Below are 18,453 nucleotides of genomic sequence, written 5' to 3' on the forward strand. Positions count from 1 at the left end.
CAAGGAAAAATCTTATCACCATACTATTACTGACTAAATCCTGTATACAGAGAACACTATCACCAATAATACCAGTACACATGGAGTAGATATTATTACTATACATATTTAAATCATACTATTACTGACCAAATCCTGTATAATGAGACCAATATTACCAATTATACCAGTATACAAAGAGGAATATTATCACCGTGCATATTACCATCATACTGTTAGTGACCAAATCCTGTATACTGAGACCAATATTATCAATAATACCAGTATACAAAGAGGAACATTATCAATATACATATTACCATCATACTGGAATTTTTTTAACTCTCTTATCACCAGACATACCACATCATACTGTTACTGAACAAATCCTGTATACTGAGACCAATATTACCAGTATACAAGGAGGAATATTATCATCATACTATTACTGACCAAATCATATATACTGAGACCAATATTACCAATAATCCCAGTATACAAGGAGGAATATTATCAATATACATATTACCATCATACTGTTACTGACCAAATCCTGTTTACTAAGACCAATATTATCAATTACACCAGTATACAAGGTAACAGCAACCTCCAAATACTCCCAAGGGACTTCAATAGGCGCAGAAAGGATGAGGGGTAATAGTTGTATAGATGATAGCATTTATTTGCAGAACAACGCGTTTCGACGCCAGGACGGGCGTCTTTCTCAGTTCTTATGATCCTTTTGTTGTTTTGTGTTCAATAAAATTGCTTGATTAAGAACACTTACCTGCATCCTGTGTATACCTGGATAGAGCAGCGCCTGGATCCATTGGTCTTTTTTCTCACAAGTATTCCATTTCTCAGTTCTTGAACTTGAGAAAGACGCCCCTTGAAGTCCCTTGGGAGTATTTGGAGGTTGCTGTTACCATTACACCTTTGTGGTGGCGGGACTGGCTGCATTTTGGAAACTCTCAACAGTGTTGTGCCTGGTACACTAGCACAACTTACCGGGTAAGCGCTTCCAGTAAACTACTGTGAAATTCCACTTGCCCGGTTAATGCACTATGGAGCGCTTCTCTTTCTTTTGTACCAATATACAAGGAGGATTATTATCACCATATATACTACCATCATACTGTTATTGAGCAAATCCTGTATACTGACCAATATTACCAGTATACATGGAGGAAATATTATCACCATGCATATTACCATCACACTGTTACTGACCAAATCCTGTATACTAAGACCAATAATACGACTACACAAGGTACAAAAATATAGCCAAATCTAGGCCACATTACTACCACATAGTGATTAAATAATATTGTCATGCTAGTACCATATAAAACTACTATATACAGACCAAAATTCCCCCATATAGTGACCCTATAGAGGTAGACACCATCTCTATGCAGGTTCTGCTGACCGTTTAAGGTTATTACAGTTGCACTACAGGGGGCGTTGTCTTTGATCAGAGTCAATTACTTTTCTCATCTTTCTCAACGAGCCCACATAGCATGTCTGCTGGACGAGCATTTTAGGCTCTTAAAATTTTCATCTACTTCTATATAAACTTTTCATCTACAGTTCCCCAAACATTGATGATACAGTACCCCCATAGTAATTGTTTCTATTCTGTGCCCCACACTGATTATATACCCCTTCTGTGCCTCACACTGATATTATAACCCTTCAGTACCCCCACACTGATATTAGGCCTCTCATGTGCCCTGCAAACTTCTGTACGCCAACTCTGATACAACGCCACTTTTGCACACCCAAACTATTCTCTACCTCTGTGCCAACCCCCCCCCCCTCTCCTCTTTGTGCTAGTCGTAAAAAAAAAAACGGAAAAAAAAAACGGAAAAAAAAAAACTACTCGTCATCATTCCCACCGGAGCGGCTGTTTCCTCCACCAAATATAAACCTGGTGCTGGCTGCTCCATAACTCTCTTTGCAGAGAGACAAAGAAGCAGACACAGTTGAAAGTGATGCTCCTCCCACTCCCCACCCCCAAGGAGCTGAGACATACTGTATACCTCAGATCCCCAGAGGAGCCCCCTTCTCTGCTGGGCGAAGTCACATCCCCTGCAACCTTGATCAGAACACCCATTAATTGAAGGACTACTGCTCCCCAGAGGAGCTTGAAAGACAAGGATCACCTCCCAATCGTTGTGTCTTGAGAGTAGTTCTGTGTCCCGGCAATCTGTGATTGGGCGAGGGCATGTTCTCGGAAAGAATAGTTCTCCTAAAGCCATTTCAGGTAGTTATTCAGGATATGAGACCTTTAAGGCTGTATTCAGATCACGGTTAGTCACTGCCAGTCCGGCCCCCATCTCATTCATTTAAATGAGCCGACCGGAGTCAGATAGTGACTCCGGTCGGTTAACTTTTTGCCCTGGATCCGGTTTTGTGACCGGACTAAAACCGTGGTATACTACAGTTTCAAGTTCGGTCACAAAACCGGATAAGGGGCAAAAATGAGCCGACCGGAGTCACTATCTGATTCTGGTCGGCTCATTAAAGTGAATGAGATGCTGTGACTTTAAAGGGGTACTCCGGTGAAAAACTTTTTTTTTTATTTTTTTAAATCAACTGGTGACAGAACTAGAGATGAGCAAACTCACAGTAAATTTGATTCGTCATAATGGGTATCATTTTAATCGTATTGACCCTCAGAATAAAGAACACACGTCATTTTTACCATAAATTGTTTGGCGTGAAAACGAAACCTTCCAAAATTAGCAAAATTGCGTTTTTCTTTTTAATTTCCCCACAAAAATAGTGTTTTTTGGTTGCGCCATACATTTTATGATATAATGAGTTATGTCATTACAAAGGACAACTGGTCGCGCAAAAAACAAGCCCTCATACTAGTCTGTGGATGAAAATATAAAAGAGTTATGATTTTTAGAAGGCGAGGAGGAAAAAATGAAAACGTAAAAATTAAATTGTCTGAGTCCTTAAGGCCAAAATGGGCTGAGTCCTTAAGGGGTTATGGTCGCCCTTTATAAATCTCTTACCACTGCAAAGTGAAAAAGCAAAAGTGTGTACCTAAGTCGTTTTAGTCAAAATCACCATTTTTACCATTACCATCACCATTAGTCAAAAGCATCGCAATCCAATGGGTCATCAGTTTTCTTGGGTCACTTTCCCGTATTGACCTGGCAGTGGTAAATGCCGCTATGTTAGGGTGTGTGGTGAAGGTTGAATATTTATTAAGAAGCCTCTCGGATCACTCATCTTTCCTAGTGCAGTTCAGGCCGGTGGAAAATTTTGGGGAACCTCTGCCTTTATGGCATCTTAAAGGGATACTCCGGTGCTCGAACGTTCTGAACATTTTGTTCTGAATGCTCAGAGCCGAAGGCAGTGGTCATGACGGTCACGCCCCCTCGTGATGTCACAGTCACAGCCACACCCCCTCCATTGATGTCAAACTTTTTATATGTTGTACATCTTTGCAAAACAATAGTTTTTCTAATATACTGTACTTTCTTTTTTTAAATGTGGCATTTTGTTAAAGAAAACTGGCTTTGAAAATCCCACCACTAGGGGTCCCCATACCTCCTGGGACACTGATGAGTCCCACAGCAGCATGAGCGTGTCCAAGGGTCATGGACACAAGATGGCTGATTGACAAGGCTGCAGGAGGAACACAGCCTGCAGCAACACTGCTGTAACGAAGATTTTTACCAATCCTGTGCCTCCAGCTGTTGCAAAACTACAACTCCAAGCATGCCTGGACGGTCAAAGGATGTCTGGGCATGCTGAGAGTTGTAGTTTTTGTAAAAGCTGTAGGCACACAGACGAAGGGAACACTGCTGTAAAAATGAGGCAAGAGAAGGACAGTGACAGTGCCCATTTAATGAAGAAAGAAGTGTCCCTTTAGGAAAAGGATACGGAGGGGCACAAAAATGGCCTAAATAGGGAGGAGACAAACAATAGAAAGTACTTCGGTAACAATCAGGCACCACGAGTCTCAAAATAGAGGCACAAGCCGTAATAGATCAGACACAGCGATCAGTGATGACCGCCGATCAATTCAATCTAGTGGGCTTTGAAATACATTTGAAAAATGAAATCTAAAAAACCTTAATTTTTTTTTTTTTTTGTAAAGAATGTAAAGAAGGTAAAACTCCTGTTGTGATAGGCCCTTTAGGGTTTAACATAATAGTAGGAGGTCTATAGAAGTGCAGAACAGCGTGAAACGGCTGTCGCCACCTGTGTACGCGCTGTTGTCCTCATTTGTCTGAACCATATGAGCACCTTCTAATAAACTTCTGGAATAATAACGTCTAAAGAAGATGATCCCTGGTGGTCGCCACTTTCTCTACTCACTTCTGGTTTAAAAGTAGTAAGAAATAGCAAAAGAACTATAGAAGTATCGTAATTGCACCAACCTGATGAGTATAGATAACATGTCCATTTTACTGCACAGGGAACAACGTAACAATTACACCCTCCCCCCTTCCTACAATTTACACAATTGCATCTTTATTTCAATTTCATGTAACAACATTTTTTATTCTGTTTCACAATACATATATGGTAAAATAAAGGTACAAAGTACAAAAAAAGCCCTAATATGGCTCTGGAGATGGGAAAGTAAGAGTTTTGGCTCTTAGAAGGAGAGAAAGCAAAACAGTTAATGCAAAAATCAATTAAAAATGTCCTGGGTTGTTAAGGTTGTTACTTAAAAATAAAATCTTTTTTTTAATTTTCAGCAGATGACTGTACCAGGAGATCAGAGGAGAATCTTATATCTTCATATTATAAAGCAGATGATGATATCACACAAGATACATATGAAGAACATTCCATTATCCCAGATACACCCTCAGCCCTTCACAGCCAAGATCTCTCATCTGATCCCTTAATAAAGGAGAAGCCATTTTTATGTTCAGAATGTGGGAAAAGGTTCACTAAGAATTCAAGTCTTCTTAAACATCAAATAACTCACACAGGAAAGAAGCCATTCTCGTGCTCAGAATGTGGGAAATGTTTTACTCTTAAATCCTCTCTGATTGAACACCAGAAAATTCACTCAAGTAAGAAGCTATTTTCATGTTCAGAATGTGAAAAATGTTTTACTCAAAAATCAAATCTTGTTGAACATCAAAAAACTCACACAGGAGAGAAGCCATTTTCATGTTCGGAATGTGGGAAATGTTTTACTCAGAAAGCAAATCTTGTTGAACATCAAAAAACTCACACAGGAGAGAAGCCATTTTCTTGTTCCGAATGTGGGAAATGTTTTACTCATAAATCATCTCTTGTTGAACATAAGAGAATTCACACAGGTGAGAAGCCATTCTCATGTTCGGAGTGTGAAAAATGTTTTACTCAGAAATCAAGTCTTGTTGAACATCAAAGAACTCACACGGGGGTAAAGCCATTTTCATGCACAGAATGTAGGAAATGTTTTACTCAGAAATCAAGTCTTCTTTCTCATCAAAAAACTCACACAGGAGAGAAGCCATTTTCATGTGCAGAATGTGAAAAATGTTTTAGTCAGAAATCACATCTTGTTAAACATCAAAGAACTCACACAGGAGAGAAGCCATTTTCATGTCCAGATTGTGAAAAATGTTTTTCTCAGAAATCAAGTCTTGTTGAACATCAAAGAACTCACACAGGAGAGAAGCCCTTTTCGTGTATAGAATGTGGAAAATGTTATACTTGGAAATCAGATTATGTTAAACATAAAAAGATTCACACAGGGGAGAAGCTATTTCCATGTTCAGAATGTGGGAAACATTTTAATGATAAATCACATCTTGTTAAACATCGAAGAATTCACACAGGAGAGAAGCCATTTTCATGTTCAGAATGTGGGAAATGTTTTACTCAGAAATCAATACTTATGAGACATTTAAGAATTCACACTGGAGTGAAGACAATTCAGAGTAATAAATTATGCAGATAAGACATCTATATATTAACCATGTACATAGGATATCTGACATTTATACATATATCATATACTGCATCTCCAAACTTGTTCCCAATTGTTAATAAAAGTTTTCTTTTAGAACGTAGTCACCGATCCAGTGATGTCATCACTATAGTTTACATGGTAGGAAAAGAGTGTGATATATGGTTGTGATATTCACTGCTCCTCATGGAGAAGACCCAACAGGCATAATCCATGGGGAGCTGCTACTGGAGACCCAAACACCTCAGAGAGAAGGGACTTATTCCAGTGATGAAGAATTCCAGGACATGACCAGATTAGAGACACAAAATCACTTCTATCTTCTGGCTTCTAGGACATTATTCTGATGGAAGAACTTTACACATTATAAAAAGTCCTATAGGTGTTGGGGAACATTTATAGACAATTGTTGGCCCCAGCTTTCATGGCGTACCATAGGCCCCCTGCCTCCATATTACACAGGTCTGATGGGGTAACAGGGTAAGTGAGGGTTAATGTTTGTGGTTACAACAATAACTGTACAAGGATATATCCCATAAACATAAATGGAGGGGGTGTGGCGGCTGTGTAAGGATGAGTGGGTTGCCATTTCAGAGATCGCAGGGGTCCCTTTGGATTGGGGGATTTTTTTGGCCCCGGAGTACCCCTTTAAGGAAATAGGTCGGTATAGACTGGGTGGAGCCCATCTCACACATTAGTAGAAATGGTGTGCACTGTAGAATACTGACAGCGTGTTAAATGGGTACTCCGTCTGTTCATGGTGGTCCTGTCACTGGGGTTGGCGGTTGATTGCTCAAGCCTCAATTTCAGGCTTTGAGCAATCAATCGCCGATTGGACGCACAGGAGGCAAGTAAGGCACCGTCCTGCTGCACTCTTGCTGATCGGGATATCGCGATTTTACTGATCAGCCCGACTGAGCTGCCGGGAAGCTTTCACTTTCACTTTAGACACGGCGATCAACTTTGATCGCCGCGTCTAAAGAGTTAATGCCAGAAATCTGCCTGAACAGCGATGTTCGGCATTAGCCACGGGTCCTGGCTGCTGATAGCAGCCATGACCATGTGGGTATGATGTGAGCTCAGCTCCTGAGATCACTTCATAACCCTCCCATGCCGCAGCGCCGTTTTGAAACGGCATTTTGCAGCAAGGGGTTAAACCTTTCTAAACGGCCAGCCCAGGTTATCTAACAAATTATTACCTACCGTATATACTCGAGTATAAGCAGAGTTTTTCAGCACGATTTTTCGTGCTGAAAACACCCCCCTTGGCTTATACTCGAGTGAACTCTCCGCCTTGCTGGGAGTTGTAGTTTTGAAACCTCTGGAGGTCCGCAGGTTGAAGACCACTGCGGCCTTCGACATCATCCAGCCCCCCCCCCCTCTCACCCCCCTTTAGTTCTGTACTCACCTCCACTCGGCGCTGGTCCGGTGCTGCAGGACTGTCCGGTGGGGAGGTCGTCCGGTGGGATAGTGGTTCCGGGCTGCCATCTTCACCGGGGGGGGCCTCTTCTCCGCGCTTCGGGCCCGGCCCCGTAATAGTCACGGTGCCTTGACGACGACGCAGAGGTACGTTCATTACCAACGTCCATCTGCGTCATCGTCAAGGCAACGCCTCTATTCCGGCACGAAGCGCGGAGAAGAGGCCCCCCGGTGAAGATGGCAGCCCGGATCCACTATCCCCCCTGACGACCTCCCCACCGGACAGTCCTGCAGCACCGGACCAGCGCCGAGCGGAGGTGAGTACAGAACTAAAGGGGGTGAGAGGGCGCTGGATGATGTCGAAGGCCGCAGTGGTCTTCAACCTGCGGACCTCCAGAGGTTTCAAAACTACAACTCCCAGCAAGCCCGGACAGCCGATGGCTGTCCGGGCATGCTGGGAGTTGTAGTTTTGAAACATCTGGAGGTCCGCAGGTTGAAGACCACTGTATCAGACATTGACAAGCGGTGATGATGATGACATGTGGTGATGATGACAAGGGGATGATGAAGGGCGGGTGTGGGATGATGACAGGGGGATGATGAAGGGGGGTGTGGGATGATGGCAAGAGGATGATGACAAGGGGATGATGAAGGGGGATGGGGATGATGACAAGGGGATGATGAAGGGCGGGTGTGGGATAATGACAGGGGGATGATGAAGGGGAGGTGTGGGATGATGACAAGGGGATGATGACAAGGGGGTGTGTGGGATGATGACAAGGGGATGATGAAGGGGTGTGTGGGATGATGACAGGGTGATGATGACAGGGTGATGATGACAGGGTGATGATGATGATGAGGGTGTTAATGACGGGGGTCTGGATGATGACAGGGGGGGATGATGTATTTCCCACCCTAGGCTTATACTCGAGTTAATAATTTTCCTGGGATTTTGGGCTTATATTCGGGTCGGCTTATACTCGAGTATATACGGTACCTATAATGTCCTAACACCAACCATCACACACACATTCCTTATCAACATAAATAGAGCACCAAAACTATCCAAACTAGGAAACATAATAATATATATTTTTTTAATATTAAAAAGAAAAATATGGCTAGCTGCCATATCTAAAAATAATACCAACTTGGAAAAGGATTTTTTTTTCTCCCTAACCTTACAATAAGCCAACACACTGGCCCTCATTTACTAACAGCATTCTGAGTCTTTTTGTCGGGTTGTGTGCCTAAATTCTGAATGTGCGACAGAAAAAAAACGACAGAATCAGAAACACTGAGAGTGAAAAAAAAAACCTACATAATGGGCGTGGTTTTCGGGAAAAAGAGGCGTGTAGCCTACATTTCATCCAAAATCACTTGTCTTTTCTGAAAACCACTCTGAAAATCATGTGGTTTTCTGGTAAGAAAACCCTACACTTTAAAGCATGTATAAAGTTTCCGAAAGCGGAGTAAATTAGCAAATACAATGGAAAAAAAAAGGTCGGAACAGCAAAAAACACAACAAAATCTACACTCCACTCTCGGTAAATAAGGGCCACTATATCTTAACAATATTTATTTAAATTTTATTTTTTTTATTACAAAAAGAAAAAGTATGGCTAACTGTCATAACTAAAAATAACTCCACCTGCAAAAGTATATATATTTTGTTAAAAAAAAAATAAAAAAAAATATGACTAACATATACATTGTACTAAAGAAATAAATCCTCTTTTTGGATGTAACAAACTCTGTGCTTTGCAACCAGTTTGCCTCCAGCTGTTGCATAACTACAACCGCCAGCATGCACGGACAGCCAAAGGGCATTCTGGGAGTTGTAGTTTTGCAGCCCCCCCATGTGAATGTACAGGCTGCATTCACACGGGCGGGGGTTTACAGTGAGCTTCTCGCTGCTAGTTTGAGATGCAGCAAATTTTCCGCTGCAGCTCAAGCTCCCAGTGGGAAACTCTGTGAAACCTCCACCTGCGTGATGTACCCTAAAAACACTACATTACACAAAATAAAAGTACACTACATATACCCTTACACAGTTACACCCCCCCCCCAATAGAAATGAAAAACTTCTGGTACGGCATGCTTTCCAAAATGGAGCCTCCAGCTGTTGCAAAACAACAACTCCGAGTATTGCTGGACAGCCATTGACTGTCCAGTCATGCTGGGAGTTTTGCAACAGCTGGAGGCACCACGTTCGGGAAACACTGCTATAGGGTAATTTTGGTGGAGGAGGCAAGTGTCATTCTTGAATCCGGGTCTGTCCCTATGCAAATCCCCAATTTAGTCCTCAAATGCGCATGGCCCTCTCTCTTTTCAGAGCCCTGTTGTATTTCAAGGAAACAGTTAAGTGCCACATATGGGGTATTTCTGTACTCGGGAGAAATTGCCTAACAAATTTTGAGGGGCTTTTTCTCCTTATACCCCTTATGAAAAGGTAAATTTGGGGTCTACACCAGCATGTTATTGTGAAAAAAAAGTAATTTTTTTACACTAACATAGTTACATAGTTAGTATGGTTGAAAAAAGACAAACGTCCATCAAGTCCAACCAGGGGATTGAAGTGAAGGGTGTAAGGGGATAAGGGGAAGGATGTAGTTTTATAATTCTGCATAAGCATTAATGTTATTTTGTTCCAGGAATGTATCTAACCCTGCTTTAAAGTTGTTAATTGTTCCTGCTGTGACCAGTTCCTGAGGTAGACCGTTCCATAAATTCACAGTCCTCACGGTAAAGAAGGCGTGTCGCCCCTTTAGACTAAACCTTTTCTTCTCCAGACGGAGGGAGTGCCCCCTCGTCCTTTGGGGGGTTTAACATGCTGGTGTTGCTCCATACTTTTCATTTTTACAATGCTTTAAAATTTAAAATGCTCTGCGGACGCACAACAAGGCTCAGGAATGAGAGTGCACTATGTACATTTGAGGCCTAAATTGGTGATTTGCACAGGGGTGGCTGATTTTTCAGCGGTTCTGACATGAACGCAAAAATATAAATACCCACATGTGACCCCATTTTGGAAACTACACCCCTCACGGAACGTAACAAGGGGTATAGTGAGCCTGAACACCCCACAGGTGTTTGACGAATTTTCGTTAAAGTTAGATGGGAAAATGAAAGAAACATTTTTTTTTCACTAAAATGCTGGTGTTCACAAGGGAAAATAGGAAAAAAGCCCCCTAAAATTTGTAACTCCATTTCTTCTGAGTAAGAACATACCCCATATGTGGATGTAAAGTGCTCTGCAAGAAAACTACAATGCTGAGAAGAGAAGGAGCTCCATTGGGCTTTTTTTAGAGAAAATTTGACCGGAATTGAAGGCCACGTGTGTTTACAAAGCCCCCATGGTGCCAGAACAGTAGAGCCCCCCAACCTGACCCCATTTTGGAAACTACACCCCTCACGTAATGTAATAAGGGGTACAGTTAGCATTTACACCCCACAGGTGTCTGAGATTTTTGGAACAGTGGTCTGTGAAAACGAAAACATTTATTTTTCACTTGCACAGCCCACTGTTCCAAAGATCTTTCAAACGCCAGTGGGGTGTAAATACTCACTGCACCCCTTATTACATTCCGTGAGGGGTATAGTTTTCAAAATGGGGTCACAGGGGGGCTTTGTAAACGCACATGGCCCCCAACTTCCATTCCAAACAAATTCTCTCTCCAAAAGCTCAATAGCGCTACTTCTCTTCTGAGCATTATAGTTCGCCCGCAGAGCAAATTATATCCACATATGGGGTATTTCCATACTAAGAAAAAATGGGGTTACAAATGTTGGGGGGCATTTTCTCCTATTACCCCTTGTAAAAATAAAAAATTTGGGGAAAAACCAGCATTTTTGTGAAAATTTTTTTTTATTTACATATCCAACTTTAATGAAAAGTCGTCAAACACCTGTGGCTCCCTGTACCCCTTGGTATGTTCCTTGAGGGGTGTAGTTTCCCAAATAGTATGCAGTGAGGTTTTTTTTTTCTGTTCTGGCACCATAGGGGCTTCCTAAATGCGACATGCCCCCCCCCAAAACCATTTCAGCAAAATTTGCTTTCCAAAAGCCAAATGTGACTCCTTCTCTTCTAAGCATTGTAGTTCGCCTCTGCCAGGCATGGGGCAATAAATACTCTGACACAAGGTTACAAATAACTTGCTTTACTGAGGCAGGATAGATGGCAAAATCCGTTACAGCACAGATTGGTATAAAGGGAGGTGCAGGGTCACCCTTGGAAGCCTATCGCCTTGCTGGGTTTACCTCACGCAAACTCCGCTAACAATAGGTTTTAACAGAATTAAAGCAACAGGTACATAGAAAAGGCCAGAACATTAACCATAGCATAACATTGCATTATATTGAGTCCTGAGTAATGTGGGCCCAAGACGGACACTGAAGGCAACATCTGCCACACAGGATGGGCAGAATTCTATATTCTTTACTGGGTCACCACAGCAGTTGTACAAGATATTAGTTAGCGGCTCCAGTGTGACATACTAGTGATTTTATTAAGAAAACACTGATATGGAAGCAAGTACTGCAGGTGCGTTTACCAACTATACGAATTGCACTATGGTGTAAGAAATTGATTTTGTAGTTCCCAAGTAAATCCATAAGAGATCTTGACCATTCGCTAGATTACACCAGTCTCCAATTACTTACCCAAGAGTTCTACTATATTATTTGTAAATGAGACAATAAATACAGTATATATTAAATGCTAAGATTGTATCCTATTAGCCCCTTGGTTACCGTTCATTTGAGACACTGATAGTCTCATACTGGATACACCATTTGTAGGTGTTAAAGGGGTATTCCGCCCCTAGACATCTTATCCCCTATACAAAGGATAGGGGATAAGATCTCTGATTATGGAGGGCCCGCCGATGCGGACCCCTCTCGAATTCCCTGCTGCACCCGGCATTCGTTTAGAGCATCGGGTGCAGCACCATCACGCCCCCACCCATACACTTGCATTGAGAGGGCATGGCCATAATGTCACAAGTGGTGTGTGACCGTGATGTCACAAGCCTCCGCCCCACATCGCCAGTCAACCGGCACAGAACGAAGTTCGCTCCGTGCACCGGATGTCTGGGCTGCCGCAGCTGAGTTCGGAGGGGTCCTTGGGATAGGGGATAAGATGTCTGGGGCTATGTACCCCTTTAAGTAACTGTGTGTGAATATAATTATAGGGTAATTAACAGAATTGCTGAGCATCTGAAGATTGAAGTCCAGTAGGCACCAATCGAGGAGATTTACTGTCCAATGTACACAGTCAGTTTTTTCCAGCTTGGGGAAGCTGGAACTCGCCGCGCGCATGTGCAGTGTACTAAGACACCGCGGCATTGGGGTTTTGGGCTGAAAACTGGGGAGCATACAGAGGGACGGATCTGTGGGGATCTCAGAACTTTCCTGGGCGATCAGCAGCAATCTTAGCCCGATCACCGCACGGCCAGTGGAAGCAGCCAAGACAAACCCATATGCCCTGGTGCGTTAAGTCCCAGACGATGTCCCAGAAGGGAGTAGTGGTCTGTTTATTATTGTCTAGGGGTTAAAATATCATCTTAATAAAACCGCACAGTGAATGGCGTAGAAAAAAAAATTAGAATTGCTGATTTTTGATCCTTTCATATATGAGAAAAAAAAAATTATGAAACGTGATCAAAAAGCACATTACACACAGTGCCCTGCTACAGGCAGATAAAACACATATACAGCTCTACTGTGTACACAGACAGCTCAGCTACATGCACATTACACATATACAGCTCTACTGTGTTCACATACAGCTCAGCTACATGTACATTACACATATACAGCTCTACTGTGTACACATACAGCTCAGCTACATGTACATTACACATATACAGCTCTACTGTGTACACATACAGCTCAGCTACATGTACATTACACATATACAGCTCTACTGTGTACACATACAGCTCAGCTACATGCACATTACACACATACAGCTCTACTGTGTACACATACAGCTCAGCTACATGCACATTACACACAGCTCTGCTGTGTACACATACAGCTCAGCTACATGTACATTACACATATACAGCTCTACTGTGTACACATACAGCTCAGCTACATGCACATTACACATATACAGCTCTACTGTGTACACATACAGCTCAGCTACATGCACATTACACATATACAGCTCTACTGTGTACACATACAGCTCAGCTACATGCACATTACACATATACAGCTCTACTGTGTACACATACAGCTCAGCTACATGCACATTACACATATACAGCTCTACTGTGTACACATACAGCTCAGCTACATGCACATTACACACAGCTCTGCTGTGTACACATACAGCTCAGCTACATGTACATTACACATATACAGCTCTACTGTGTACACATACAGCTCAGCTACATGCACATTACACATATACAGCTCTACTGTGTACACATACAGCTCAGCTACATGCACATTACACATATACAGCTCTACTGTGTACACATACAGCTCAGCTACATGCACATTACACATATACAGCTCTACTGTGTACACATACAGCTCAGCTACATGCACATTACACATATACAGCTCTACTGTGTACACATACAGCTCAGCTACATGCACATTACACATATACAGCTCTACTGTGTACACATACGGCTCAGCTACATGCACATTACACATATACAGCTCTACTGTGTACACATACGGCTCAGCTACATGTACATTACACATATACAGCTCTACTGTGTACACATACGGCTCAGCTACATGTACATTACACATATACAGCTCTACTGTGTACACATACAGCTCAGCTACATGTACATTACACATATACAGCACTACTGTGTACACATACAGCTCAGCTACATGTACATTACACATATACAGCTCTACTGTGTACACATACAGCTCAGCTACATGCACATTACACATATACAGCTCTACTGTGTACACATACAGCTCAGCTACATGCACATTACACATATACAGCTCTACTGTGTACACATACAGCTCAGCTACATGTACATTACACATATACAGCTCTACTGTGTACACATACAGCTCAGCTACATGTACATTACACATATACAGCTCTACTGTGTACACATACAGCTCAGTTACATGTACATTACACATATACAGCTCTACTGTGTACACATACAGCTCAGCTACATGTACATTACACATATACAGCTCTACTGTGTACACATACAGCTCAGCTAGATGTACATTACACATATACAGCTCTACTGTGTACACATACAGCTCAGCTAGATGTACATTACACATATACAGCTCTACTGTGTACACATACAGCTCAGCTACATGCACATTACACATATACAGCTCTACTGTGTACACATACAGCTCAGCTACATGTACATTACACATATACAGCTCTACTATGTACACATACAGCTCAGCTACATGCACATTACACACAGCTCTACTGTGTACACATACAGCTCAGCTACATGCACATTACACATATACAGCTCTACTGTGTACACATACAGCTCAGCTACATGTACATTACACATATACAGCACTACTGTGTACACATACAGCTCAGCTACATGTACATTACACATATACAGCTCTACTGTGTACACATACAGCTCAGCTACATGTACATTATTCATATACAGCTCTACTGTGTACACATACAGCTCAGCTACGTGCACATTACACACATACAGCTCTACTGTGTACACATACAGCTCAGCTACATGTACATTACACATATACAGCTCTACTGTGTACACATACAGCTCAGCTACATGTACATTACACATATACAGCTCTACTGTGTACACATACAGCTCAGCTACATGTACATTACACATATACAGCTCTACTGTGTACACATACAGCTCAGCCACATGCACATTACACATATACAGCTCTACTGTGTACACATACAGCTCAGCTACATGCACATTACACATATACAGCTCTACTGTACACATACAGCTCAGCTACATGTACATTACACATATACAGCTCTACTGTGTACACATACAGCTCAGCTACATGTACATTACACATATACAGCTCTACGGTGTACACATACAGCTCAGCTACATGTACATTACACATATACAGCTCTACTGTGTACACATACAGCTCAGCTACATGCACATTACACATATACAGCTCTACTGTGTACACATACAGCTCAGCTACATGCACATTACACACATACAGCTCTACTGTGTACACATACAGCTCAGCTACATGTACATTACACATATACAGCTCTACTGTGTACACATACAGCTCAGCTACATGCACATTACACACAGCTCTACTGTGTAAACATACAGCTCAGCTACATGTACATTACACACATACAGCTCTACTGTGTACACAGACAGCTCAGCTACATGTACATTACACACATACAGCTCTACTGTGTACACAGACAGCTCAGCTACATGTACATTACACACATACAGCTCAGCTACATGCACATTACACATATACAGCTCTACTGTGTACACATACAGCTCAGCTACATGCACATTACACATATACAACTCTACTGTGTACACATACAGCTCAGCTACATGCACATTACACATATACAGCTCTACTGTGTACACATACAGCTCAGCTACATGCACATTACATATATACAGCACTACTGTGTACACATACAGCTCAGCTACATGTACATTACACATATACAGCTCTACTGTGTACACATACAGCTCAGCTACATGCACATTACACATATACAGCTCTACTGTGTACACATACAGCTCAGCTACATGCACATTACACACATACAGCTCTACTGTGTACACATACAGCTCAGCTACATGTACATTACACATATACAGCTCTACTGTGTACACATACAGCTCAGCTACATGCACATTACACATATACAGCACTACTGTGTACACATACAGCTCAGCTACATGTACATTACACATATACAGCTCTACTGTGTACACATACAGCTCAGCTACATGTACATTACACATATACAGCTCTACTGTGTACACATACAGCTCAGCTACATGCACATTACACATATACAGCTCTACTGTGTACACATACAGCTCAGCTACATGCACATTACACACATACAGCTCTACTGTGTACACATACAGCTCAGCTACATGTACATTACACATATACAGCTCTACTGTGTACACATACAGCTCAGCTACATGCACATTACACACAGCTCTACTGTGTAAACATACAGCTCAGCTACATGTACATTACACACATACAGCTCTACTGTGTACACAGACAGCTCAGCTACATGTACATTACACACATACAGCTCTACTGTGTACACAGACAGCTCAGCTACATGTACATTACACACATACAGCTCAGCTACATGCACATTACACATATACAGCTCTACTGTGTACACATACAGCTCAGCTACATGCACATTACACATATACAACTCTACTGTGTACACATACAGCTCAGCTACATGCACATTACACATATACAGCTCTACTGTGTACACATACAGCTCAGCTACATGCACATTACACATATACAGCTCTACTGTGTACACATACAGCTCAGCTACATGTACATTACACATATACAGCTCTACTGTGTACACATACAGCTCAGCTACATGCACATTACACATATACAGCTCTACTGTGTACACATACAGCTCAGCTACATGCACATTACACACATACAGCTCTACTGTGTACACATACAGCTCAGCTACATGTACATTACACATATACAGCTCTACTGTGTACACATACAGCTCAGCTACATGCACATTACACATATACAGCACTACTGTGTACACATACAGCTCAGCTACATGCACATTACACATATACAGCTCTACTGTGTACACATACAGCTCAGCTACATGCACATTACACACAGCTCTACTGTGTAAACATACAGCTCAGCTACATGTACATTACACACATACAGCTCTACTGTGTACACAGACAGCTCAGCTACATGTACATTACACACATACAGCTCAGCTACATGCACATTACACATATACAGCTCTACTGTGTACACATACAGCTCAGCTACATGCACATTACACATATACAACTCTACTGTGTACACATACAGCTCAGCTACATGCACATTACACATATACAGCTCTACTGTGTACACATACAGCTCAGCTACATGTACATTACACATATACAGCTCTACTGTGTACACATACAGCTCAGCTACATGCACATTACACATATACAGCTCTACTGTGTACACATACAGCTCAGCTACATGCACATTACACATATACAGCTCTACTGTGTACACATACAGCTCAGCTACATGTACATTACACATATACAGCACTACTGTGTACACATACAGCTCAGCTACATGTACATTACACATATACAGCTCTACTGTGTACACATACAGCTCAGCTACATGCACATTACACATATACAGCTCTACTGTGTACACATACAGCTCAGCTACATGTACATTACACATATACAGCTCTACTGTGTACACATACAGCTCAGCTACATGTACATTACACATATACAGCTCTACTGTGTACACATACAGCTCAGCTACATGCACATTACACATATACAGCTCTACTGTGTACACATACAGCTCAGCTACATGTACATTACACATATACAGCTCTACTGTGTACACATACAGCTCAGCTACATGTACATTACACATATACAGCTCTACTGTGTACACATACAGCTCAGCTACATGTACATTACACATATACAGCTCTACTGTGTACACATACAGCTCAGCTACATGCACATTACACACAGCTCTGCTGCAGACATATATAACACACACATACACAGCTCTGCACCACGCACATCACACACACACAGCTCTGCTGCATACACATAACTTCAGCTCATCCAGCAGCGATCACAACCAGCACAGCAGAGTCCTGCATACACTGAGCAGATGAGCCTAGAGCAGCAGCCCCTGATCATGTGACTCCTCCTCCTCTTTCTCCATGTGACTGATCACATGACTGTGACATCTTTGCAGGTCCTTTAACAAGGAAATCACAGGGAAGGTAGGTATGTATGTATGTATGTGTGTCTGTCCATATATATATATATAATTCCCTTACATCCTAACAGTAGCACAGATGGGGT

General features: G+C 42.0%; 1 protein-coding gene and 1 pseudogene across 2 annotated transcripts in view; one reads left to right on the forward strand and one right to left on the reverse strand.

The window, feature by feature from the left end:
* Nucleotides 1–18,453, forward strand: part of LOC130296495 (zinc finger protein 605-like) — a 505,889-nt gene that overhangs the window by 459,181 nt on the left and 28,255 nt on the right. Inside the window, exon 12 of one of the 2 annotated variants that reach the window (XM_056548085.1) lies at nt 4,707–5,872. In XM_056548085.1, coding sequence (XP_056404060.1) covers nt 4,707–5,872 — 1,166 coding nt within the window. Of the gene's footprint in view, nt 1–4,706; nt 6,471–18,453 lie in introns of those variants that run through there. The other variant, XM_056548080.1, reaches the window with a different exon arrangement.
* LOC130297364 (zinc finger protein ZFP2-like) overlaps nt 1–18,453 on the reverse strand; it is a 322,941-nt pseudogene that overhangs the window by 238,432 nt on the left and 66,056 nt on the right.

The sequence above is a fragment of the Hyla sarda genome, chromosome 1 (genome assembly GCF_029499605.1).
Source record: "Hyla sarda isolate aHylSar1 chromosome 1, aHylSar1.hap1, whole genome shotgun sequence".
NCBI lineage: Eukaryota > Metazoa > Chordata > Amphibia > Anura > Hylidae > Hyla > Hyla sarda.